At 34.9% G+C, this 27,855-nt stretch overlaps 1 protein-coding gene across 1 annotated transcript in view; it reads right to left on the bottom strand.

Moving 5' to 3' along the window:
• Window positions 1–27,855, bottom strand: part of luzp2 (leucine zipper protein 2) — a 175,045-nt gene that overhangs the window by 65,157 nt on the left and 82,033 nt on the right. The window contains exons 3-5 of the mRNA XM_023332965.1: window positions 25,356–25,426; window positions 20,268–20,349; window positions 14,588–14,650 (exon numbers count right to left, since the gene is read on the bottom strand). Coding sequence (XP_023188733.1) covers window positions 14,588–14,650; window positions 20,268–20,349; window positions 25,356–25,426 — 216 coding nt within the window. The remainder of the gene's footprint in view (window positions 1–14,587; window positions 14,651–20,267; window positions 20,350–25,355; window positions 25,427–27,855) is intronic.

Genomic DNA, 27,855 nt, shown 5'->3' with positions numbered 1-27,855 from the left:
ATAAAGAAAACCTTATCATCCGCACTGAAATGTCACAGTTGAATATGAAAGAAAGCTGGTCACTTGTCTAGAAACTGAAGGCCAAAAATCAATATCCATGGCAGACTGTGAGGAATAAAGCTGCCATGTGACAGCATGACACCAGCACTCTGAACATAGGGAGTCCATCTTTACCTCTTTCAAGCAAGTTTCTAAAATCTGAGTTCAGCTGCCGTTCCCGAGAAAAAACCAAAGTTTAAAATGTAGTCTCAGTAAAACAATGTGCAGCATGCCACAATTGTAATCCCACTGAAGAAAGTGTTATGCATAAATGTAAGAGTTGGCAGCAGGTGGCTGCGATACTCAGACACCCCACACACTGAAAATGACGGAGTATGATTTTTCACTTGATGCTGATGCAAAACTCAGAAGTACCTCTTTGATGTCGGAGGCAGTTTGCCGTTGATTGTTTTCCTGCTTTTACTGAGAAGTTCAGGGGTTACAGTGACTCACTTATGAGTCATTGCTGTAAAGAACAGCTGTACAAACATATTCATTCTAACCCATGTATCAGAAATCCTGACAGCTGATGAAACACTTCAGCAAATTGTAAAATAATAATTTACTATGTACATACATATACAGTACACACACGCACACACATGCATATACATATATACTGTATATATAAAAGCTATGCTTTGATTTTTTATCAAAGCATAGCTTTTTCATTCAAATTTAGGAGTGATGATTCTGGAAAAGTCTCAAAATAAGACAAAGGTCTGAACACACAGAAATAAAGAAAGTAATTTGTGTTATTTTAAACAAGTTGCAATGTGGCAAAAACCACACTGGAAACTGTAGGCAGCCTTTACACATAGAATGTGATGAGTGGGCTCAAAGGAGGAAAGAAGGATGCACATAAAAGTACTCTTGCATATTGGGTGGTTGCTGGACCATTAGGACTATAAGATCGAGTTTTGCAGGCTGCTGTCTGCAATCTGTTAAGAAGAGGGAGAAAGAGCCAATACAGATAGGAGATTTTTAGTTTAAGCCATGGCCAGATTTTGCGGAGTTTAGGCTTGATCAGTCACTGTCCTCAACAACTGATTCTGAAATAACTTGTGATTTTGTAGCATGCATAGTGACATGCTGATAACATAGCAAATTAAATTGCATTCAAAATCCAAAAGAAAAAGAAGTAATTTTGGTCAGCATTTCTGTTATGAGCTCTCAAACTGCACAACTACCCAGATACTTTGTGTGTAATTAATTCTGATTATGATGATTCCACAGTGTATGTAAAACACTACACACAAAAACCATTGTTCCACAGTGAAAATCCTGGGTAATAGCCTGCTATGTCACTTAGATATGTGGTTTTGTGTGAAGGAGTCAAGTTCATATTCGACCCTCATCTGAACTTTTCTTTCCTTGGGATGAAAATGTTAAGCTTTACTGTTTTTTGCAGTATTCAGTCACATTCGGTCAGTAACTAGGGATATATTTGAGAGGTTTCTGATCACCTCCAACAGTCCAAAAACATTACTGTTAGTATAATTGGTCTCTCTAAATTGCCCTTGGTTATGTGTGTGTGTGTTGTTTGTCTTTGTGATGGATTGGTGACCTGTACAGGGTGTGCCCTTCTTCTCACCCAATGATCGCTGGGGATAAGTACCACCCCCCACGACCTAACAAGGACAAGCAGGTATAGACAACGGATGAATGGATGGAAAGCAGCTACCCAAGCCAACCTTTTTCTGCAACAAAATACAACTGTTCTTATTAAACTGAGAAGTAACTGCTTTTACTCACATTTTCTGTCTAACTGGGAATGTGAGTACACCAGAATGAAACACGCAGGATAAATAAAAATCATTATACCTCTCTGAAAACATGAAGTATAAGATCTCAAAAACCTACACCTCACTTTCTGATCTGAAGAAATTTAAGAACAGATGAGAAAGAAAAAAATAACACAAAGGCTGCCAGGAAAACAAACATTTTCCACATCTTGTTTGGCAAATAACATCTTCATGATCTCCATTGTTTTTGAGAAAATATTGCTGGACTAATAAGAAAAAAGTCTACCAAAACTAACAGCAATTCAATAAAAAGTATTATCTAGAGCTGCCTCGGTTTTGAGGACCTGGACAACTTGTATTAGATAAAGTCATGAATAAAAAAAAAAACACATAATAGCTTTGGAGAAGTTGTTGCCACCAAGTGTAGCACAAGCAGTTTTTAATTTTAGAAGGGCAATTACTTTTTCACATGGTGCCAAGTTGGGATAGACAAAGAAAGCAAGTTCACATTCATTTAGAACCAAAAACACTAATGTTTTAACTCAGTAAGAGTTCAGAAATCAATATTGGGTTAAATAACCATGAGGTTTTCAATGGGGTTCAGTGCAGTGGTCTCTTTTTGAACTTTGAATTGAATTTTGTGAAAGGTTCATATCGCTTTTTGTGTCAGAGTATGATGACGACTTCACTTTATATGATTAACTTTGTCATGTGATTATAATTAAAATTATGTTTTTAAGCACTCACTCTCAAAGGATCTAGTGTTTCTAATATCTGCTACTTAAAAGTTGGTTTCCATTTCACCCTAAAGTGAGACAAACATTTGAGACTTATATCCGCAGAATGTGTGTTCACTTTCATCCTTATTACATTGGTCATTAACGATAGTAAATATACTTTCCTTTTCTATTTTTTTTTCTGTTGAATATTTCAAAGAGAAAACTATTTTTTGATTTAGGTATTTGTTGTAATATATAGAACTCAATCTTTTTTGAAAATAAAGTTTTGTAATGTTGTAAAAAAATATTTATGGTCTGAAACTAACTGGATAATATGTGGCTATCAGCATTATGTTCAAAGACACTTAAAATAAGATATATCACCTGTAAATGAAACTGAAACTGCTGCATAGGCTATTTCACAGATGGTAACTGCAGTTTGTCTTTTTGCATATTGCAGCACTTTGGCAGCGTTGGAAGGAAATGCAGATTTAATACGAGCTGGTCTCAAGGTCCCAGAAGGAAAACATACTCTTGTTACTATGCAATACTGAAACCACATGATATGCTTGAAGTTTTCAATAATCAATGTAGACTTATCATTGACAACAGATGGCAAAACTACTTTATTCCATTATTTTATAGGTAACCATCATATATTCTTTTTTTACAGATGTTGTTAGAACAGTTCATTGTGTTTGTGTACAAATTTACTATCTATAGAAAGCTGTCCTCACAAGGGCTTTTAATCAGATCCAGCGATCTCTGCATACTTCCTGACCAACGGGTTATCAGCTTTAATTAAAAAAAGAAATAACACAGCATTAGGAACAGAGCACTTCACAAAGATGTTTATCCTGATGTCATTTGTTATATAAGTACCCCTGCTGATAATAAATCTGCAAACAAGAGTGCCAGAGAAGGATCTCTAGTACAGCACAGCAGCATCTACTTTAGATGTTCAAGTTTGTAAATTTACTCTGATCACAAAGAAAGTCTTTAAAGCCTGCTGCAGGCAATATGAATCTAAAGTGTGTGAGCTGTGTGTTAGTACACATATAGTGCAAGTAAATATATACACAGTGGATGAAACAAGTACTGAACATGTCAAAAAAATTTCTCATAGTAAATATTCATACAAGATGTCACCAACAACGTAAGCAATACAAAGAAATCAAAGCAGATTAATCAATAAATTATGAGTACACAAATGGAACGACACAAGGAATAAATAACACAAAATGATTTACTAAAAAGCACAGAAACAAACCAAGAAACCATCTGAAATCATCATTATGTTTATGTCCAGTTATGTGTAATAAACTACATATGATTTCCCATTACCAAAGTGATGCACAGTGTTATCAATGGTGAGACAGACCTTCACAAAATGTCTTACAATGACAATGGTTACAAATGCATTTCTGACCGTCTGAATGTTCCAGTGTCATTGTAGCCAATGACTCTCACTTGTAAAAAAAAGAATGATGATGAAGCTTGTTCAAAGTTTGCTTTGAACAAGCAAGTGTAGGAAGTGTAGGAATTGGACTAGGCTATGATATACTGGGGCAGCATGGTAAGGTCAGACAAAGCCAAAACTGAGCTCTTTGAATGACCATGCAGTGGTTAAAGTGCATGAAAAATAATATTTATTAACAGAAACAACAATGGATTGTGAATGTCAGTATCAGTGGTGTAATGCAAATGCTTGGATGTGGTGTATGAGTGCATATGGAAGAGTTGAAGTGCAAAAACAAAGACAAACTCAAATGTGCAAAAGGAGGGGAGCTGAGGCCGACAACAGAGCACTACAAGCAGCAGAGCGGACGCTGAAGACCCAGAAGGTGGAGACAGCCAGGTTCAAATACTCTGTGCTCCGAATAAACGGATCAGAAACACCTGCAAAGGGGAGGAGCACAAAGACAGACAAAAGCACCACCTGCAGGCCAGCTCTTAAGGCCCAGGGCCATAATAGTACAGCATCCCAAATATACCAAGCTTATAATAGTGAAGGCTCATACTGGCTGACTTCATATAATTTAGAGATGGATGAATGTGGGAATGAAGATGAAATAAGACCAGAATTTCAATCAGGACAATCAGTCCCAAACACATATTCAAGGAAACTCTTAATTGGTTAATTGGTTTCACACAAAGAAAGAAAAACAAATAGAATGCAACATTCAATCATCTGACAGTCATCCACTGAAAATCTGTAGAGAGAACTGAAAATCAGAGTGCCTAAGAAGGACACCTTCAAGATTTGAAGACAGTTTGTGTGACAAAATGGCTCAAAATCACACCTGTAATGCATGAGACTATTTTCATCAATCAGAAGACATATTGAGGCTGTCACTGCCAAAGAGGCTTTTCCACAAAGTATTTTATATAGTTCTCTAAGTGTGTTCAACACTCATTCCTGAGACATTCCCATTTTTTTACACATTACTTCACTTGTGGATTATTCTTTTACTTGTTCGGCATGTGTGGATTACATAGGTTGTTTCTCATATCTGGTATGAATTTTATGTTTAATTAATGACTTCATAGGACATATTTAAAAAGAGAAAAACCTTAAAATGTTCAATATTTATCAATCCTTAATTTACCTGTTTGAAAGCTTAAGTGCGAGTGCAGCACAGAACAATTTATGAGTTATGATGAGGACCCTTCCTTAGCGTCTTTGACCACCAGAGGAAGTCAAATGATGAGAGCGGCACAATTAATGATGTGAGATGATTAAATAAAGCTGGATAACATATCCCACCACAAGCTACTTCTTAGACATGCCTGTCTCATTTCTTATCAAAAGCAAACTTTTTGATTGATACCAGTAATGTAATGTGTTCCCCTTACTGTGTGTGTATATACTGTACATTGCAATTTCTTTTTAAATAAAAACACATACGTACATTTCTCTACAGTGGACTCAACCGTGTCATAACTTTAGTACACTTACAACTAGTCTGCTGCAATTTATCCACAAAATTTATTTGTGTGCCCAAAACACAGGTCTGTTTCAATTGGTGTATTTCAAGCGTGTTAGATTTGGTTGTCTTCATGTTGTAACTTTGCACTGCACCACAGTCATCTGTTTGCATGTGTTGCAATGAATGTGTTGCAAAATTAATTAGTATCTTTTCCCAATTTGCTTGTGTTTTGTCAATCGGAGTGTGGGCGTGTGTGTGTGTGTGTGTGTGTGTGTGTTTGCTGTTGTTGTTCTAAGTTGAAACACACTGAGCTGATGTTGGAATAGCTGTATATGCTATTTAGCCCCAGTCACTTTATCCCGGAGAGGAGCTCTTTTGTAATGTTCATGCTGCCCATTGTCCAGATTACATTTCTTCTCCTCCTCCCAAAATTTGAAAGCTTCTTTTTTTCTACAACATTGGATAATGAGAACTAGCCATATTATGTAGTGAAAATGGGGCTATATTCATGACTGGCTGAAAATTACTGAATGGATAATTTGAAAATAGACATCTACATCAAAGAGGAGTTGAATCAGATTTCCAATAGTGCAAAGAATAAGGTCTGAAATGTGACTAAGTGGATAGACATGAGGCTATGCTTTGTTGAGAAATACTAAAGCAGTTCATTCAAATGAATTCATGATGTTCAATAGTTTACTGTTATATTTTTTCTTTCTTTTGTCCATAGAACTTTTGAAGTCAATTTCTAGTCGTTTAATGATGAACTTTGATAACCAGTCACAAGAATACCAACTTAAAGAAGAGTAGATGATTTTCAAAACCACCACACCTCCAAACAAGGCAAGCACGGATGCCACTTTTTCATAATGGCAAGCAGCTTGAACATCAATATTTTGTTTTCTTACAAACACCACATGCTTTACTTGCAAGAAAAATTTTTTTTTCCTTCTTCTAATAACAAATATGAACATATCTTTGTTACATTGTTTTGCAAAACAGTAATACTCATCTTCTTTGAGACCCTTCATGCAAGCTAACTTCAAATTCCTGGAACATTTCTTTAATATTTTGCATGTACATATCACATTAATTACTTGTTGAATTAAACTGCACAACATCTTGACCAACAATCACTGCAGTAAGTAAAACTAATCATATCAGTTACATTGAAAGTAAGCGATAAGAACAGGGTTGTTAACTTTTTAATACAAATATCATACTTTACCTGTGTAACGTCAAATCTATTTGATGCAAACTGAGGCAGAATTGGTAACTCTCTTAAGCTCTGCTGGTGCTTGAATAGCAAGGTGGCATAAATTGAAAGAATACGGTTTTAGTATGAAAAGTAAGAACAAGTGAATTAACGTGAATTAACCATGCCTGACACTGAACTTGAAATGTGCAATATTTTAAGTGAATTCTTAAGTATTTTTAACTTCTCAAGTCAGATTTTTTAAAACCATTATATTATCTGGCTGAAGTAAATCCTAATCAAGATTTTTCTTTGCTAATCAAAGGCTCATTGAAGCTACAAGGAGATCTAAATTTGTTACTCAATAGATGCTGATTGCGTGGGAGGATATTTACCAGCTCATCAATCACTGCTGATTGCTTGTTTTTCTTATAATCTTTAGCTAGTTCTTGAATAAAAATACATATTCTTTAGTCTTACTTGCATTTGGCATTTTTTTTAATGTATTTTAGGTCAGGCAGATCTGCATTCATGAATTTGCAGCATCTAATCAGAGGTTTTTGCAATATTTCAAACCACAATGCCTGTAACCTTCATACATGAATATATTGTGACTGGACACACAAAAACAGTCACATTTGGACAAACATCCTATTCTACTTAAATTGAAAACTCATTGCCTACATCAGACAGCAGAGATTGGGAAATATATGCAACCTCATTTGTCTGCAATGTTTCTTTCTTTACAATTTATATATATATATATATATATATATATATATATATATATATATATATATATATATATATATATATATATATATATATATATACAGTATATATATATATACTGTATATAAAAACATAACTTACTGGATTAAATTAAAGGACAGAAAAAGATATATCTATAGAGTTAAACGGTCACTGTTGATACCAAAGAAAATCTGACAAAAAAAGTGAATACATTATTTTGAGACTTTGTCCAACTCTAGCACTTTAGCGTTAGACAACACAATGAAGTTATGTCCTTGTACTTGCTTGAGCAACACAAAAAAAATTTCTGTAAAGGAGAAATTTTCTTTTCATGTTGAAAATCATCCAAAGTTAATCACAAAGTATATTCATGAAGGCTGAGGAAAGATTTGCTGATATAACTTACAACTTTATTTCACATTTATATGTGGAATTTGAACAAAGCATATAGCTCACTTAGGTTAATCATTTTCTTGAAACTTCAACAGTGTTATTTTTGCTGAATTTCTTGTCAATCATCACTGTGGAATAATAAGTTAGGTCTCTTGTCTCGGATACATGAAAGCAGCAATCAGGTGCAAGCCCACTTGTGCACACAGAGCAAACTGTAACCTACACGCCATCTAACCTCTCATTATACCTATGATTTTACCAGCTGACATTTGTTCTTAATGCATGTCAGCTGTAAAATGTGCATGAATCTGGCTTGATGGAGTCTGGATGAGTTATAGAGTTTATATCTGTCAAGTTGCTACCTATTTATTTAATTCTCGTCACACAACCCTAAACAGGATGAAACAGGTTTGGAAAATATATGGATGTATGACTCAACTCAAAAATTGCAACCTGGCATTCACTAGTAATGAATGGCCATATCCATCTGATTTCTTAGATGGGTAGTGCCTTGAAAACTAATTTATATTCATCCCATTGATACCATATACAATCACATTAACCAATATACATAATTACTAATTGGGAGATGCCTTATGTTGGGTATTTTAACCTGTTCATATAAAGAACCATACAGAGAGTAGTATCACTTCAGCCTTTGCAAAGGGAGAGAGTCTCAGTGGTGCCTCAGGACAACTCCAACTCGTCCCCCTGCAGCAGCCTGGGTTTATTGAAAGTGGGGTGGGGGTCGGTCATAAAACAGAAACTTAAAGATAAGGAGTAGAGCGGTCCCTCTGAAATGATAGCTGAAACCGGTTTCTCCAAGAACAGCATGGTCCACCTCACCTTGTTTCCAGCTTAGAGTAGCGAGACAAACTTATTCATGAGATAACTATTTGCAAAACTCTGACACCTTATATTTTTTTTTAGTAAATTTTGTTTCACACTAAAAGCCTTTAATATTACAAGCCCCTATGGGCTTGTAATATTTAAATTGTATCATGGAATTTTGTTCATAATTTGCATCAATTAATTATATGTATACATGTACTGTATATCATTCAAATATATAACTGATTATCTATAACAATACAATTTTTTAAACGTTTTTGTCCAAGGCTTCCTAAATATTCATATAGGATACATATTCAATTTTTGGCTCACTTCATTTTGTCACCTTTGTTGCTAGCATTAGTATCACAAAAACATCCAGTAAATGTTGTGATGCCAGTAAATGTTGTTTCTCTGCCATTTACCCAGCAAAATGACATTCTGAAGACATGAAAGGAGGAGGACAATGATGTGAAGCCATTTTAAACCAAAAAATACATCAGCATCAGCAGCTCTGGGCTGGGAGTGTGGCAAAACTGTCTATTACAATGCTCTTTGAGAACCTGATGAGTCCCAGCAGGATCCAAGTCAGCCTGTAAATCATTCTCCCGCACAATACTCATAATAAGCCTTGAAAGCAAATCATTGATGACGGCTTGACAGTGAATTGCAGCCATAAAGCTTCCCCAGTGACACCATAACAGACCTCACAATGATATGCAACATAAAAAGACATTCCAAAAGCGTGGACTGATGTAAACAAAGGGTATTGTTTGCTGTATAGATGTTCATTTCAGCTTTGCCAGGAATTATTATGAACTTCACAACAAAAATCACATTTCCGTAACAATGGCATTACACAAAATGTTTTGAGTATGCATTCCCAGAAGACAATATTGTTTGAAAATCTGTCAGTCAATAATGAAGAACCAAAGCTTATTGCTTCTATTAACAAAATGTTAAGGTTTCCTTGTTTTGATTGTGTGATAAACCAGGGCACATACACTGGCCACATAACATGTCATTGGTAACCCTTTGAACTAATAAAGATTTTCATTTAAAAAAGAATCCTTTTTCACCTGTCACAATTATGACCTGTGGAATAATGTGAAACTTTGCTTTTTAAGTATCAACATGTAATATAATCTGAAAGCATTGCTTCTTTATTTGAATATAACTTACAAGAGCATTACTTTAAATTTTACTGCTAGGTAATATTAGCAGTGATCTTGTCAGTAGAACATTGCAGTTCAACATTTAGTGAAAAGCAGATATAGTGTACATGCAATTAATTCATACTGAACATAAAATATTTAGGTGCAATGCCTCTTCTAGAGTACACGTTCAAATATTACCATATTTAATGTCATGGTAAATAAAAAGGCTGGACATAGAGCGCAACTCTAGAACAAGGTGCTTGATTTGTTTGCTCATAACTATTTTTAAGTGTTGTCACTCATACCGTCATTAGAATAAAAGAACAGATAACATCTATGGTAGAGACCTCAATCTAAGTAATTAACAAAAGTCATTAACAATCTGAACATTTTTCTGTGAGCAACACTGTTATTCTTCTTCATGTCCCACGCTTTCGAACTGAAAAAGGGAAGCAGGCATTCAGTGTGTTGGCCCCCGCAGCGTGGAATCAGTTGCAGTCTGAACTTAAGATGTCGGAAATGATTTCACTGGACTTATTTCGAGCAGTTCTTAAAGATAGGGAACAAGATTCTATGAAACAGTGTCATTGTTTTTAAATTGTTTTTATTGTTTTATACTTGTGCATATGTATTCATTGTTTTTATCTTGTAACCAGGTTGCTATGTATTGCAAATTTTTGCTCAGGTCCCTCTTGAAAATGAGATCTAGATCTCAACGGGGTTTACCTAATTAAATAAAGGAATATACAGTATTACTCAATTGACGTTATCTGTTGTACTGCTCCTTCTCATCATTTGGTGACTGTAATATTCATCACTTCTGAGTCTTTCCACCCCCTTTATAGTTCTTAGAATACGTCTTGAATCACTGGGGTGAAATAGGTTAGTAGTCAGGCTGATCCATAAAAAACTGTTTACTTTATAAAAAACAAATTACTGTCCAAGTATTAAACAGATAAAAACAGCAAATGGTTTTTTAACCTGTTTATGTTGGCATTATGTCCAATTTTAATTAACTGGATACCTCAACTAACTACTGTTGAACATTAATTTGTCCACAAAATAATTTGTTAAAGTTTGAATTTACCATGCAAGCTACTGTTGCTAAAAGTGTCCTTGATGCCCAAAGGCATCCAGGAATCTTCTGGATCCCCTTGCAAAGTAGAGGACCATCAACACTTCAATCTATTTTTAAGGCTGTATTTTGGGATATTTGCTAGAAAGAAAGTTGGCAGTATTTGGATTTATAAACTTAAGAAAAAGCATATTACAGGAAAAGATACAAGATACGCACACACTCCTCATGTTTTTGGTCATGCATGGGGAGAACTCTATGCATTAAGAGAACAGGCCAGGATTAAAACTCAGAACCTTCTAGCTGCAAGGTAACTAAACACTGCTACATCGTGCAGCCTCAAAACAATAACGGATACAGGAAAATGTTCTCATATTACTCTGCATGTATCTGTGATATAAATGTCAACAATATAAGTCCTTTGACTTCTGTTGGCCACAAACAATCCATTCTGTGATTGCAAAAGCCCTCAAACCTGCACAATATGCAGATGTGAAGCAGAGAACCGAGAACTTAAAATGTCAACAGTGATGCAGCAGTGAGGACAACTGTGTATTTATGAAATCATTTCTCTACTGATGTTTCCACTGCTTGCTGCTTCAGCCTCTTGCCAACAGTGTAATTGTGAGTAAGTAACTTCTGCACCAACTTTGCTGTAGCACAGCGTTTAGACAAGCTTTCATTAAAAAGGGCTGATAATTTGCTGTCTCACTTCAATTACAGCCCAGTTAACTTTAAATCAAGTCTAACAGTTGCCAAAGCTGTTTGCCAGCTCTTTGTTTTGGCAAGATTAGTGTGTGCATTGATGACTGGCTTATGATAATGAGGATTAGTGGCAGGACTGGGTTCCGAACATGTGAAAACATGGAATCATACAAAAGCTGCAGTGGCTGTGATCATCACTCTGCCACTTTCATGCACCCTCATTACTGTTTCCGTTATTCATCCAAAACGAGATGTTATGTGTAAGTTAAGGAATCTCAAATTGTCAATCACAAAGCTAAATCATGGTCCTTTTAAGGATTATTTAGTCAGTTGAACTGATCTGCTGCAGAGTATTGCAGATGTGTACAAACTCCTGCTGTGAAAATCACTTGATTGATTATTGAAGTGTCTCTACGTTTCGCTCTGATTACTTCCAGCAGAGAGACATCCAAGAGCAAATCCAATGCATCTAATCCTAGAACACTCATACCAATGTCTTAGTATGTTTGATATCACAATGAAAGTCCATTAATATACAAGCAAATATTCCACTTTATGAGGCCTTTAGGTTGTACCTGTAGTGATGACTGATGGTAGAATATGGATTTGTTATGGAGGTTTCCCAGAATCAAATCCATATCAGTTACAGCAGAATGTAGCTCAGCACCACAGTGTGAATTACAGGGTAGAATATGAAACCTGGTGTTTCCATCATAAGTGGAAACACTTATAATAAAACCCAAAGTACTAGGTTTTGGGATTTATGTATCCATTTATTCCATGTTACCTGTGTTCATGATATGGAAAAGATAAAAATAACCTTTGAAGTCAATGATTAGATATTTTTTTCTTTCCCATACTGTGGGTGAGCTACGGTTGTCTGTACAACGATATAGTTAGAAAATGCCAAATCTTTCACATATTTTCTTTTACTTTACAATTATGTACTACTTTTGCTGTTTTAATCATAACTATAAAGTACCATTAAGTATTATGAGGTAAATAGAAGTGTAAAAATGTAAAAACATGAAAAAGTAAACAAGAAAAAGTAAGAATGTCTTTTCAGTGCAGTGTTTGCCAATGGGAGAAAACAAGAAAACCTCTGGAAGATCTTCAAAGCTTGGTGTACTAAAGAACCTGTATTGTATAGGTCAACTTTTCCGTTTTGAAATAAAGTAACCTTTGTTACAACTGTCACATTATAGCTTGTGCTCAGTCCAACTTTATCCAAAGACAAATAAGAAAAAGAATAAATATAACAAACAAATCATGAAGTCATGTGAAATGACTACATCTGCTTTCACTGTTACAAGTGAGTCATTTTAATATCCAGGAGGGACTGATTGAATTATTCCACTTGGTGATTTTGGCCTTTTGTACCCTGCTAAAGATGGCAAGATGTTCCCTCTAGGCAGAACACTGGCAACTGTTGATCAGTGAAATATTGTGACATCAAGTTAAAATGTTCCAAATGTGCCATGTTTCTAGAGGTCAGGAAATTACGAATACCAAAAAAAAAAAAACATAGGGAACTGCATAGCAGACTGTGACAAATGATTTCACCAATTTGTGAGTTGAAGCAAATGTCAACTGTAATTAAAGGTGCATAAATATAAACCCCCATAACATGAAAAAGAAAAAACAATGGATAAAAATGGAAATTAGTTGTTTTTTCTTTTTAAATGTGCAAGAAAATTCATCTGATTCATCTCCTGTGACTCACATTGTTTGCATGCATCTTTGATAAATTCACAGAAACCTGCACAGTGACAGGTACTTCTCAGAACAGCTTGACTCCAGTAATTTGATGTCATTATGTCATTGTTTAGTTCCCAATCTGAGTCACTTGATCATGTTACTGAACAAAAGTTTAATCAGAACTGCTCCCTAATTAATTTGAGCATCTGGCGAAAAACTACTTTTCACAGTGAAGCTTTGAGCAATATTGTGTGATTTTTCAGAATAGTTTCATCATCTTGCTCTGATTTAATTTATTAGCTTGATGCAATTGAAAACATTCTCTGTTACTGTATTACATAAATATTACACAATATTTTTTTTTCCCATTGCTTCAAAGTTTAGACCTAAAAACCAATTATGAAATGGGTTTGTATTGATTTCACCATAGAGGTTTATCTGCTAGAAGAACCTTTCTACATTTGTAAAGTCTTGTATATTGTTTCAATCCATTCAGAAATAAGCTTTCATAGATCCTTGTTGATCTGTTAAAAATACTTCTTGTACTTATAAGCCTCTGTAAAAATTAATTACATGGCACTGTATCATTTTGATTTCAATTATCAGTACTGGTCTGCAGCAGTCCCCTAATTTTCTTGTCACATTACAACCTAAACAACCCTTAGGCAAAGAGAATAAAAAAAAACTCCAATGTATGGGCATAAAACATCTTTAAAGTCTTACATGCCCAACATAGCATGCTCCATTAATAGGCAGATGTTATTTTGATTTCTTTTATATGTGCAATCTCGTTTTTTTCCTTTTTCCTCATTTCTGCCGATAATGAGCTAAAACGTAAATAGTAAGGATTCGTAGTCAAAGTTTAATTGGAGTGATGTTTGCTGAAGTTTTTCCACAAATGATTAAGGCATCAACAGTAAAATTCTTGTGGTTGTGAAAACCTTCAGACTGAAAGTTTTCAGCTCAACTTATTTGCACTAATATTGACAACCATGCACAGGGGTACTTTGAAAAGAGGCCAAATTATCATTCAACAATTGCAATCATGGCTGCAGTGATGATCAAAGAATGCCCTCCTGTGTTCACAAAACATTTGAAAGAAACCCTTGTGTTCAACCCAGTGTATGTCCACCTCTGATTGAAATTAACAAGGCCTTTCCTTGGTCCCCTCAGATTGTCAGAAGTCATTTGGCAAACTCAGAAAATCATTAAATCAAATTGATCTGAACAATGAAAAGAGCCAGAGAACTTTGATGGGTAAATTACGACAAGATAGGTTTGATACATGTACCTTATAAATGTGTATTGGGATTCTTGTCAGCATTTGATGATACTTTGATGACTCACCTCTTGTTGTAAATCCTTGATGATTTTTGTTTTTTTCTCCATCTCCACTTTCAGAAATTTTATCTGAGGACAAAAGAGGAACAAGGAACACAATCAGAGAAGCAAACAGCGTCTAAGTGTGTATCTTTTTAGTCAGGGAACAAGGCAAAATGCACAAGCAATTAAATGGAAAGCAGTGATAATAAATTCTCTATCCCAAATGTGAGTTCATATAATAAAGATTTAATTATTGTGTGCGGAAACTTAAAACAAATGTCTAAGAGACAGATGCTTCAGACAAAAAAAAAAAAAAAAAAGAAGTTATTTATGATGCTGAATAGTTATATTTTTAAATATAAGGCTTTAACTTCTTTTTTAGATGCTCCAGTGGGAAACAAATCCTCTCACATTCACATTAGAATGCTTTTGTCAAACAAAAGAAAAAAAGAAACAAAAAATAATAATGCTACTGAACTGCCACACAATGACAACATAGACCGGTTAAAAATGGGTCACAAAGAATCAGAAAAAATATTACTAATCTTCTTAAACAGCTTTGTAGTCTAGCCTATAGCAAAAATTACTCATGCCTTTGGGGAGAACAGTTTTAGCTCCAGATTACCACACATTTGCTTCATTACACATTTGATTCAAGTAATATTAAAAAAAAAGAAACTAACTAGAATCAAATACTATGGATTTACTGTAGGCACTAAAACAACCATGAAAATTTATGAGTAGAAAGAAACAGAAATGCTTCTATATTTTAGTTGATTGTTTGTTTGTTTTTTTCCAGTGAATAAGTCCAGACTTATCCAGTTGACTCACATTGCTACACAGGTCATAATTACATCAAATGTCACTGTCACTGTCTCTAAAAATACAAAGATAGAGAGAGCACTACATTCGAGCGCTAATTGTTGTTTCATAAAATTGATTGTGACACGGCCTCTTAATTGCTGACTGTGTTCAGCAGAAGCACAATGAGAAATACATTTGAATTACTGAGATACTGTACATGCTCATACAAGCATGAGCATGTTTGCAGTTGTATATAAAAGTGAATATAAAAACAGTGACAGGGATAGAAATAGCTAAACACCTGTGATACAATGTAATAAAACTGACATGATAAGTCATTTCAAACTTTACTGTGATTTTTATTTGTACAAATTAGATGAAAAAGAAAACACTATCCAAGATAGAAAAATATATTAAACACCTTTCTATTGATATTTTGTTAAACTGAGTTTCAAATTAACATTAGAATTCAGCCTTCTTTGTTTACACACTTCTGTGGAATTGTCACTTAGTTTATTTAAAATGTTTTTCAGTGTCCATTTCTCAATTTGTAATAAGCCAATGCAGTTTTGTGTGTCCTTCTGGCATTGGTAGCACATCCTAACTGTGGGAGAATTGACATGTTTAGGGATGAAGTTTATACTCTAAGAGTAGAGATCTGAGAATCATTTGACAAAAAATCTCAACTCAGTGACTATCGGCATGGAGATTGCGACCAGTTATATAGAGACTTGTTTTTCTAGTGAGGGAGAAGGCATCCCAAAAAGCTTTCATCTCAGTTATTTAGCATCAGTAGAGACGCTATGGCAAGATTTTAAATGGGTATTCTCCTAATACTCTCTACAGGTGTTACATTCACTAACAGATTTTCCTTGTAAATGTTGCACTAATTGAGGGGAATTAAACAAGCTTTCCAACATCACAGTATCAAGCACTGCCCCAAAGATATTTATATAAAAAACAAAAATAACAAAAAAACATTTAAGTTTAATGAAACAAAACTTAAATCTTTCATCCAAATTCCAGAATATAAGTTTAGTCCAAAAATAACACTTCCCATATCCAGTAGATCTCATTTTGACTTGAAACCTTCATTTGTCCCCTAGAAAGTTGAAAATGTAGATGGATTCTGCTGTTTAGTATTAATGTGAGTTGAAGCATGGGTTCAAACTCACAAAAGAAGGAAATACAGATTTTAAAGTGGCCCAGAACTATATCTGACAGATGATCTCAAAAGTGCTGTGGACTATAGGTCCTTATAATCTGACACATTTGGATTAGTATTGCAGAGACAAAGTCGGCAAATATTGCATGTCAAGATGCTAACACAATCTTATCAAAGAGGACAGAAAATATTTAGTCTATAAGTATTTAGATATCCATTCATCTCAATTTAAAGGCTCTTTTAATTTTAAGATATGTCCACATAAGACATTTCACTTGTTAGTGCTGTGTGTAGATTGTAGGTATGTTTGAGTGCAGACTTCCAGAAATGTGATACATTGATGCATTTATTCCCGATTTGCTCACAGTGCCCGACTTATTGGCTTATATTTTTATTACGGCAGAGTGATATCTTTGTTTTTGGCAATCCTTTTGTCAACAGCTCAGCATGCTTTCCTGGTACAGGCATGAGCCCTGTGAGTATGTGTTTATTTCAGCCAAATGGAAGTTCAAACACCAACTGCAGATGGCAAATTCCTGCCATGGGCAACCAAACAAATACATTTGGTGTGTGTGTATAAGACAGATAGGCTGAGTTTGGAGTTTGTCTGTTTTTTGTTGTTTTTTTCCATTCTAAGAGTATTTTTGCTTTCCCAAGTGTTGTGTGTCCTTGGGAGAGGTCGTCAAGATAGTCTCGGGGACAAAAAGGAAAAGATTCATAGGGCTGGTGACCTCATGCCAGGTATACACCCCAGGGAATAGTAAACTAAGTCTTGCCAGTTGACTCACATCCCCAAGCAGCACATGATAACATCGAGGTTCATGTTTGAGCCTTTCACTCACTGCCACAGCCTGAGGGGATGGTTAGAAAAACAGCAACAAGAAAAATACTGGCATTGGGTTTTAAAGGAATAAACAGCACAAAATAAACCTCATTTTGAATATGAAGTTCAAAGGCTATTGTTTTAATTACTAAGTTTTAGACATTTGCATATAAATTGTAGATTATTTTTATAAATTAGGAAATGTTTGTAGCACTTGTAATTTTTTTTCACTTTGTTGACAATGTCTAACATACTGATCAGGAATATTGTACTTGTGGGACTTAGATGATGCTAATAAAATGCATCTAAGTATTGAGCCAGTGTGTCTGCTGTCATGAGTGCATTTCTTAGAACAAATACAGAGCGTAAATATTTGAAACTGATTAGAATGACCTTAATTTTTCAAACACAAGGCACAAACAGTTTACGATATAATTGAGCTAAATAGCAGGGTATTTATTTAATCCTGAACAAGAGGATTTTATTCTAATCCTATAACTGTAATCATGAAAATTTACACTACTTCAGTTCTGACTGACTGGGAAGAAATTACATATAAAGTAAGAAATAAAACACCCAATCAAAACCACAGTGGTGTTTCTGATATAGGTCAAAGCAGCAAACAAGGAACATAAACTGGTACAACAGAGAGTGCTTTCATCCTTAGTTGGCAGCTGTTTTATTGGCATCTAAATGGTAAGAGGCAGTTATTTAAGATAGTAATTTCTATGTTCTGGGCAGAAAAAAAAATGTTTGAAGGTAATGTAAAAGTGGAAGAGAGCATGTTTCAGCATCCACATCAGTGAAGACTTGACATTCTAACCCGCAACTTATGCCATGCAATTTAATATTTTTACATGATAAATTGGAGAAGCCACCCAGACGTTCCAAGAACTCACTTATTGGCTGGCTGGGTGGATGAGATTGTGCCATGGCAGTGATTACTCACAAAAAGGTTAGAGGGGTAATGCATGACTTTAGGAGGCAAGCTTGTGTCACCCTTTAGCATCAGCTATGTTCAATGTTTCTGACAGCTCATAAAGCTCTTTATCTTGGATAAAACATGTAAGTCAGGTGTCAGATCTCTCTCTTTGTGTCAGACTTTCAGACTTTCAGGCTACAGAGGAGAAAAACCAATACATTCACTTTCACCAGAGGAGAAGAGTGTTTCAAAATGCGGTTGTGTATTTTCTCAGGATAACTGAAGGCCTTGTCATAAAATATGAGGCAAATAAAGACTGCCTACTGTTGTAAAGACATAAATGCCTTAAACTATCTTTACATAACAAGAACAAGTCGAATCTTTGAATAATTGGGGGTGAGTCAGTACTGAAGTAGCCTCTTTTCTTTTTAGTACCAAACCACTAGTATGCCGTGAGTCAGTGCTGCAGTCTAATTTACAGCAGATATATTATTTTATTTAAGTAGTGAAAAGGATTTGAGTAGGTAAGTAAGTTACACAGAAAGTATTTATTTTGACTGAAAATGTGAGAGCTTATTATTACAGGTATTGTATAAATGCAAATCAATCTATTTGCAAAAGCTGGAAGTCAAAACTACTAATTTAGAATTTAAATGACTTGTGTAAAATTCGTCCTTGCTGATATGACATCAAGGTTAAATTACAAGGTATTTGCACCTTAACAGTTTTGTATGTTTTCTGTCACATGTGTAGGTTCCAGATCATCAAGCAAAGGTTAATATCAGAGAAAGATAATATGACTAATCATTAAAAAAAAACATTGTCCGAATGATTTATTTTGGGAAAGTAAAATAACTATTCGAATCAAACAGACAATAGGTGAAAAACACAATCTCCCTCTTATTAAGTCATGAATGGACACAAAGGCTAAGTAGAGTTTCAAACACCACACCTGTACCTGATTACAGCCAATCTTGCAAAATCGAGAATATCTTAAATATAACCTGAGGTAGATGATAGCCTATAACCTACTTCATGTAGATATCTTAATCTACATGATGTAGATTCAAAGATCTACTTTTAAAAATATCTGTATTGATTTCTAGTAACTGTCTCCTATAGTTGCAATATCAATAACCAGATAAGTCTTTACATCACAAGAAGGAGCTGGAACACTAATTACCTGAAAGTGAGTCAGTACTCTAGTGACTTCTTCTTATAAATCCAAAATGGGAATGAATAGTATTGCTTACATTTATCTTTGTTTATCCTACTTAAAATTGTGTTTGTCTTCAATTTTGGTAGTTAAAGGGAAAATCAATGTATCAGTATTTATAGTATTTAGAAATTATAAACTATATAAGAAAAATAAATTACCTTCATGAATGAATTTGACTTTTTTATTTAAAGTCTGTGTAGTTTTAGCAATTATGAAATTTTTGGATAAGCACACTATTAACTCCATTTCAATACTTAAAATAAATGAAATAAACAGCAAAAACCGTCCATCTGTAATATTATTTTGCAACCTAAATTATGTATGGTCACTCTTCACTTCCCTCTGAATAATGGCAGTGTATTCTGTGCATATTTAATGGCCTAAGAATGTGGTTTAAAGTAATGGTGTCATTTGCTACAAGTAAGATACATTTAAAATCAGTGAAGATCTGATTATCTAAAGAAAAGTAACTTTGTTCAGCAAGTTACTGAAAAAAGTCACACGACCATCTATTTAAATTAAAACTTTTGCTTCTTTCCATTATATTATATCACAATATACACATTAGATCAGGGTTTCAAAATTGTAATCAAAAAAATAAGATGTGGCAAAAGGTTTTCTCCTGCTGTGTCAGAGTTTCAGTTTGAAGTTGTGAGACAGAAGAAAAAGCCAGCTGCTGTGTAATGAGCGTCGATCACCAAGGGGGGCTGACAGGTGACGGGGCTGGTTAGAGGAGACCGAGCGCTGATGGTGAGGTCATCTCTGTCTTACCGTGGCCTGCTGCTTTTCAGCTTTCTCATTTGCCTCATCCAGCTGCTTCTGCAGGGCTGCCTGGAGGGACTTCATCTCCTCTCTGTCAAGTGGCAGGGAAGTGAGAAACACCCTGTTAGCACATCGTCCTTACACTCTCCGAGCCCTTTACTACACTACCTCTGAATGGTTTTCTAAAGCACACTCCTTTGAGAGAAAATAGATTTTTGTGTAGAAACAAATACTAGTGACAATAAAATAGTTTTTATTTTGTAGAAAAGAAAAAAAACAACACTTGATTTAAGCTAATTTAATCACAATGATTTTAATATTGGTAGATTTCCTTAATAAGTGTTTATAAATCTTTGGGGAAGAAAAATCATCATTTTGCAGTACCTTTCCTAACTAGTAAAAGTGCAAACAGTTGAGGCATGAACTGCTTTTGACATTTGTGCATATCAAAACAAATGAATGTTTTCTCTGCTCAAAATACATATTTAGTATTTGGTTTTCTTACACTGTCTAGCAAAAGAGTTCAAAACCTCTGAATGTTTATACATTTTTTTATAGTAAAGCAAGAAATTAAAGTGTATTTGTCTCAGATTTTTTTAGAGCAGCAAAAAGTAGCACAATGCCAAACAGGAAAGAAAAGAATTAACATTTTCAAATGTTATTACAAATAAACCCTGACGTGTATGTCATGCATAACTATTCAGCCCTTTTTTTTCTGCATCCTGATTTCCAAAGATCTTACCAACCAAAAATCAAAAGCTTACACTTTAAAATTAAGAGCAGTGTTTCTTCTTTTTTTCTTCTTAACGTGTCCTGGTGCTTTTATGGATTCCAATAAGACAGATGATAAGAACAAGAGGCAAACCTTATTCGGATTAGGGAGTCTGGGCCACTCTTCTGGAGCCAGGCTTTGACTCTTGGGGCTCAGCCTGAAGAATATACAGGAAGTCCCCTCTATGTGGGCCACCACATGCAGGTAAGAACGGATCAGTTGCCATGCAAGTTGAATGACAAGCAAAAGCATGGTGGGGATTCTCAGCCCCCAGCTGAGTGTCTTGATTGAGTTTTCTACAGTGAGCAAGACAGATGCCCCTTTGTGACTTCAGGTTGGAAGAAGCAAAGGTTCTGAATGTTGGCTATGCTTATTGTGCTGGCAGCATAATCTGGTTTTAGGACATGGAATTTCACCTCACTGAGGTGCCAGAGTTGTTGTGTCGGGTTGAGTAGTCCCAGCAGGAAATAACAGGACTCACAGCTTGAGCTCTGAAATCAAACTCCAGGAGAAGAGCTGGACTCACTCCTATGCCGAAGTTGCCCAGGGAGAGAGGTGTCAGGTGGGGTGGGGATGCTCATATTCCCCTATGTGAGTGTCTTGATTAAGCGACAGGGTTGCCTCTTTGCAACTTCAGGTTGCAAGAAGCAAGATTCTGAAAGTTATCTGCACCAATGCATAGAACAGCAGTTCAGATTTCCAGGCCTTTTTGGAGTTTCTGACCAGAACCCAAACAATGTTCTAATGATAGACTTGTTGCTGGGAACAGAATTTCCATAATAAACACTATGTTTGAGCACAAAGTGGTTCATAAGTTTTACACCAGGGGTCGTAACAGGCCTTCATTAACTGGTAAGAAGAAAGCAACAGCACCCTTAATATATAATCATAATCCATAATCATTGTATGGAACAAAGTTCAGATGAAATGAAAGAAAAAAAAGATGTTTAGTCAACATGTAATAAATATATGTGTGGCAGAAAATTAACTCTGCACCTCATCTTGGACAAAGCTTCCACTTGGTAAGTTGGCATGTTAGCAGAATTATGCATTGTGGAAATTGTTTCTTTGCATGGGGAGTTAAACCTCACAGTTGTTATTTACGTCATTTTATTGGAGAATACAAAATCTCTAGGAAATTACATTGAAGTTTTATTTATTGAGGTTTGTGGTTGTAAGAAATGTTTAAAAGGGGTCTACAATGCAAAGTCCTATAAATAATATTTTTTCCACTTCTTTTTGAGCTGAAAAGAATATATTCAACCCAGTTCTTGTTGCCATGAACTACTTCCATCATTTATATGAAATGCACTGTAGTAAACATGCACTGAGCTCAGTTTTGCATTAAAAACCCTGGTTAATGATATGTGAATTTAGACACTTTTGAAAGATACTTGATTTTTGCTTTTTCCAATGACATTTTATGTATTCTCTGGAATGCCCCACAGATTTTTTTAGCCTGCTGTGTGAAAACTATTTTTGCATTTATTATACATCTAGCATAAATGTAAATAGGTGTTATAATGCTGAGGCTATTTCTGTACTGTTTGGTTTTCCTGTGCACAGATAACAGCAAAGCACAATGAATTATATATTAAGTAGGCTGGTGATGTGAATCCGTGCTTTTAAAAAATGCTTGTAGAAATCACATCACAAGAGGCAGCCAGGTTAAATTCAAAAAATCTGCTAATATTTCTAAACATGGCTTTAAACTTAAAAGTACATAAGGCATAGGGAAAAAGTGGTGTAATTAATCTGCAGTACCTTTCAAGATAACAGCAACAGTCACTTTGTAAAGGATCTTGATGCACACATATTTCAGATGCCAATGCTCTTGTCTTTTAGCGCAAGACCAGAAAACCATTTTTTCTTTAATCAGTAATCAGTATAATATATATGCCAGTATCTAAGACATGGAAACAGTTTGAGGCACAAACAAGCAAAACATTGCCTACGCTGACAAAAGGGATACACATCACTCTAGTGAGCAAATAGCACATGTTTTATAGTAGGTTCAATCATAGTCGAGTTAATTGTTGATAATCAAAACATGGAATGTTATGTTCCAACCATGAGTGTCTTTTCTGTTGGAAAACATCCCCAAACTGTGACTGTTCTGTCACAGTTTGGGGTAAAATTATTTTCAGAAAGCAATCAAATCTCTGTTAAGAGATGTCAGAAATAAATGACTTGCAATGAATCACCTGTCTGCATCTGCCATAATGGAGTCAGCAAGTAATTGCTCTTGGCAGCCGTGGAAATCCAAAGGTGGATTAATAACACCCTGAAAAAAACTATGCCTTCCAAAATGCTAGGTAAGCAACACTGATCCAAACTGCTGCTTTATAGTTTTTAGCTTGATAACATGTGAGAGCTGCCATGTGATGGACTATTGATTGGCGATCAAGATCTTGCTCACAAGACTTCTATAGCTTTTCAGAGAGCATGTGAGGTGACAAGTGACTCCTAATCATGAACAGACTCATTACACACTTCATTAATCAGACGATCCTAACTGGTAAAAAAAAAAAAAAAAGCCCCCTAAATCACAGATGGCTTCTCATATGTTGGGGGAATAAAGACTGAATAATCATTTTTTATGTACACTAGTTAGTTTATTATTTTTCAACTCCTGCTTGCTTCTTTCTCTACCATAAATAAACTAGACCACACCATCAATTACAGTCAATAGCATCAACTACTGTATGCAGCTGAAAGCTTTTTTTTTCTATTCATATTTAGATTCTTATTGTAAGCTTAGGGAAATGAAATACACAAATCTCATTAAAAAGATTCTGTAACTTTAGAATTTATGTTTAACATGTAACATTCATCATTCAACTAAAGAAAATCAGATTTTGTAAATGTACTGTTTTATTGGCATCGTTTTTCACTGAAAATTGGAAAAAGCCAACATGCTTCAAAATTACTGATACTGAAAGTAGTTACTACTCCAAAACCTGAAAACCAAATCAGATAACTCAGTGGAAACCAGACAAAACCACCGACTGAATGAAGGATGTTCTAAATGTTCCTAGGAGAGTCTATCATTTCATTATGGAAGCTGGTTGTTTCGCCCACTTCATAATTTTGTACTTTTGCATCTTCAATTATACAAATCAAAAAGGGGAAAAAAAACAAGTGTTCTTTTACAGAATGTTCTGTGATGACCACGCATCACTTTGTTGGGGTTGCTTAGAATCAGCTCTGACACATTTTGTTACATAATTCAATCACAGTCTTTTAAAACATTGTTTATGTAAATAGCCTCCACCAGTAAGAGGTGATTCATGTTTTTTTTTTTCAGCTGTCCTAATGTCTCATATTTAATAAGAGTAGACTCAACTGTGATCAGAAGTCCAATCAATAGAAATGTAAGATCTTGGAAAAATTGTGAGCAATATGGATCCTGATGGATTTATATTGTTTGTGAAAATGTGTTTAAAATCCATCAAAATGTAAATGTTTTATCACATACATGTAATTTGGTTACAGTACTCAAAAAATATCCTAACTTGTTTGAGGACAAACAAGTTTGACAATTTGAAGGGATTCTACATAAAGGACCAAAACATAAAACAAAATCGAACTGCAATAGTAATGTACTACAAAACTGCATTTTGAATGGGACACAAAATCCTCTATTTAGTTTCATGACTTTTTAAAGAGTCTATGAATACTAAAAAAATCTAATAATAAAAAAAGAGATCAAATTTTTGTAATTTGCATAAACAGCCAAAGGATATGGAGGAATAACTTTGGGAAAACAGTCAAGGGACTCAAAAGGATAAACATCACTCACTCTATTTATCAGGGTTACTTCTATCACTCAAGCCCTCCAGATCACTCATGTGTCCTGTTATTCCCATGGTAAAATATTATTTTTCTATAAATCCCTCTTCTGTGGAACAGTGTTTCATGGCTTCTGTTAAAAGCAAACTAAAGACATCTACTGAGTTGACACAAGTTAATTCTTACAGGCTGCTTAAGTACATAAAAACAATGGTTAGACAAAAGAAACATATGAAACAGGTGTCATATGACAAATTGACAGGAAGCCATTTATGAGGATGGGTTCAAACTTTTTTTTTATGTCTTTTTGCATATATATATACAGTATCTACAAACTGAAACTTCCTTTAGATTTTTTAAATAAAATACCAGAAAAAATAGCCTCAAACTCTTAAAATCTACCTAATTTGTCGTATTATTATTTTATTGATAAATATAAATATAATTTTGCAAATCATAGCAGAACACATTGCAAATTAGGAGACAATGATCAAGATCTCCTTTCTAAATCATCCAATGGTGCCCAGTTTTACCTTTGTTTGTGGCTGAGCTCCAGAATCCTTTGCACATCCTTCTTGGCCACTGACTCATCATTTTTCAGGGACTGAAAGAAAACAAAAGACACTATTTTTTCTCAAGCAAAGGCACAGTTTTCTATATTGAATGGCAATTCAAAGCGTCAAACAAGGACAAAGAAAGACATTTGAACTGGCTCTGTTTAGTACACGTTTCCTACAATTCCCAGGGATTTAGTAAAGATGGACTCAAATCCAGTCGGTGTGAAAATGATCTGAAATGATACAATTATTGAGAAAAGTATTAAAATAATGTCCAACAGATGTGGAATCCTGTTGATGTCCCTTTTCTAAATTCTATTGCTTTTAACAATCTGTTGATAAATGTCCTAATGAGTGCACACACAGATGCACAGATTGGTTTCTGCTGGTGGCTAACCAGATTCCTGATGGGTAATTAGTAATTAGTGATATATTTGATTGCCCCAAAAGCCCTTTGAGATCTTTTATTAGTTGAGAGTGGAGCCGAGAAGCACAGACTTCTGGGGTAAATCTGGAATCAAAGGGAGAGTTTGTTTTTAAAATATGTTTGAAAGTCTGTGCTAATTAACACAAGTCAATACAAACTGTCTTTTTTTTCTCTCCCAAAGGAGGAGAACCAATGCACCCAGAGCATACAAAACTATGCTAACGATATTGATAGAAAAATATAAAAATTCAAGCAAACAGGTGTTGATGACAGTGGTTACCAGAACAACCACATCAGTCATTGCAATTATTTCTAAATGAATATAGCTGATTAATTTCTATGTAATGTTCTGGTGGGGACATTTTGAGTCACATGCGCTACATGCCATAAAGACTTCGACACACCAACCTAAATAATATCACAGTCATTGAAATGACCTCCAAATACCACAGTCTGACTGAGTTTATGTACAGCATGACCCACAAAGGTGGCAACCCATCTTAATGTGCAGACTGAAGACTGCTGGAAACCGTCCAACTTAAAAAACAACTTTTTGTCTCTGTCTCTTGCTCCTGCCATCTGTTCTCATTTCTGTTTACAAGCAAGGCCAAGTTGATCTTGAATAAGTGTACTTAGTTGGGTGTTTGATTTATAAGTCCTTCATAAACATCTTTTGCAGACCACATACAGGCTCCATTACTCCTGGTGGCAGTGGCCTATTTTTATCAGAGGAAACATCCCCACACACTGCACGATTTACTTAGAGTTGATTGAAGAAAATCACACGAATTTCAAGGTTTTGATAAAGCCTCAATAATCCTTAGATCTTGGGACGACCCGACAATTGTGAGATTTTACTGGAAAAAATTTCTGGTTCAAGCAGAGCAACACAGTTTGGCGGATTTAATGGATCTGCTGCAATCATCTTGGATTCCGTTATAAAAGTACCCCATTAAAGCTTTTACTGTGGCATCTTTGCTTTGACAGGTTGGTTGTTATGGTTGTATCTATCCAATAGCAAGGAGGAAATACGCTCCCCTCCAAAGCTTCTAGATAATGCCAAACTGGTGAAGAGACACTTGTATGTTTTTTGTTTGTTTGTTTTTCTTTTGTACATTGCTCAAAAAATGCTTTCATAACATCACAACTTTAAACTGTTAATTAAGACATTAAAGAGAGGTAAAATTGTGTATCTCAAGAAGGGTTTTTTTCAACATTTATTTCACCTTTAAAAATAAGCACAAACCTTTATTTTCTGTTAAAATAATTTCTTAGCTTATTTGTATAGGGACAACTAAACAACTGCTCCTGAGAATTTTAGCTAATTTGGAATATTATAGAGGCATGCTTTTAGTTAAATAAATAGCATGAATAATATTATAAAACATTTGAGATGCAAGTACAAAACAGAGTAACACATAACTCTCATTAAGACCGGTAAAATACAAATTGCATAACACCACATCCTTTTCCACCAAACTGAATTAAAAACAGAGGCAATTATTCTTGAAGACTATGGCCTTTCCAAAAGTACTGAATAAGTTTTAGTCTTAAATAATGTCAGTCAGAGTTCAGTAATTATCTGCAGGTAAAAAAAATAACTTGTTTAAGCAAACCAGTACCCAGTTTCACTCTTAAAGAATAGTCTTGTATTAAAGCCTATTAGGTAGTTTAATGGATGATATTTTAAACAAACAGCATGTTTGAATTATATCACAGGAGGGTTGTAAATCATCTCCTAACATCATTGTATTATGAATATAAAATTCACTGCATACAATCTTCTCTAGAGTCATTAGAGCTTATTCAGTCTACATAACTGGTTAATAATGTTCAGTCATATTTTATATTGCAGATAACACTAAGAAAATGTGACAACATCAAAACTGCTTTGAACTCAGAATTAACTTCTTAACAACATCACTAGGGCATGCTGCCAAGTAAAAATCCCCCTCGTCAAGGAAAGTTTAATTATTGAGGTTGCTGACCTGGACCTAGAGGGCAACTTGTTAGAAAGATAAGCACTCGCTCCTTTGTCTTTTGAAGAAA

The sequence above is a fragment of the Xiphophorus maculatus genome, chromosome 4, assembly GCF_002775205.1.
Source record: "Xiphophorus maculatus strain JP 163 A chromosome 4, X_maculatus-5.0-male, whole genome shotgun sequence".
Lineage (NCBI taxonomy): Eukaryota > Metazoa > Chordata > Actinopteri > Cyprinodontiformes > Poeciliidae > Xiphophorus > Xiphophorus maculatus.
This window is presented reverse-complemented; position numbering and strand designations above follow the sequence as displayed.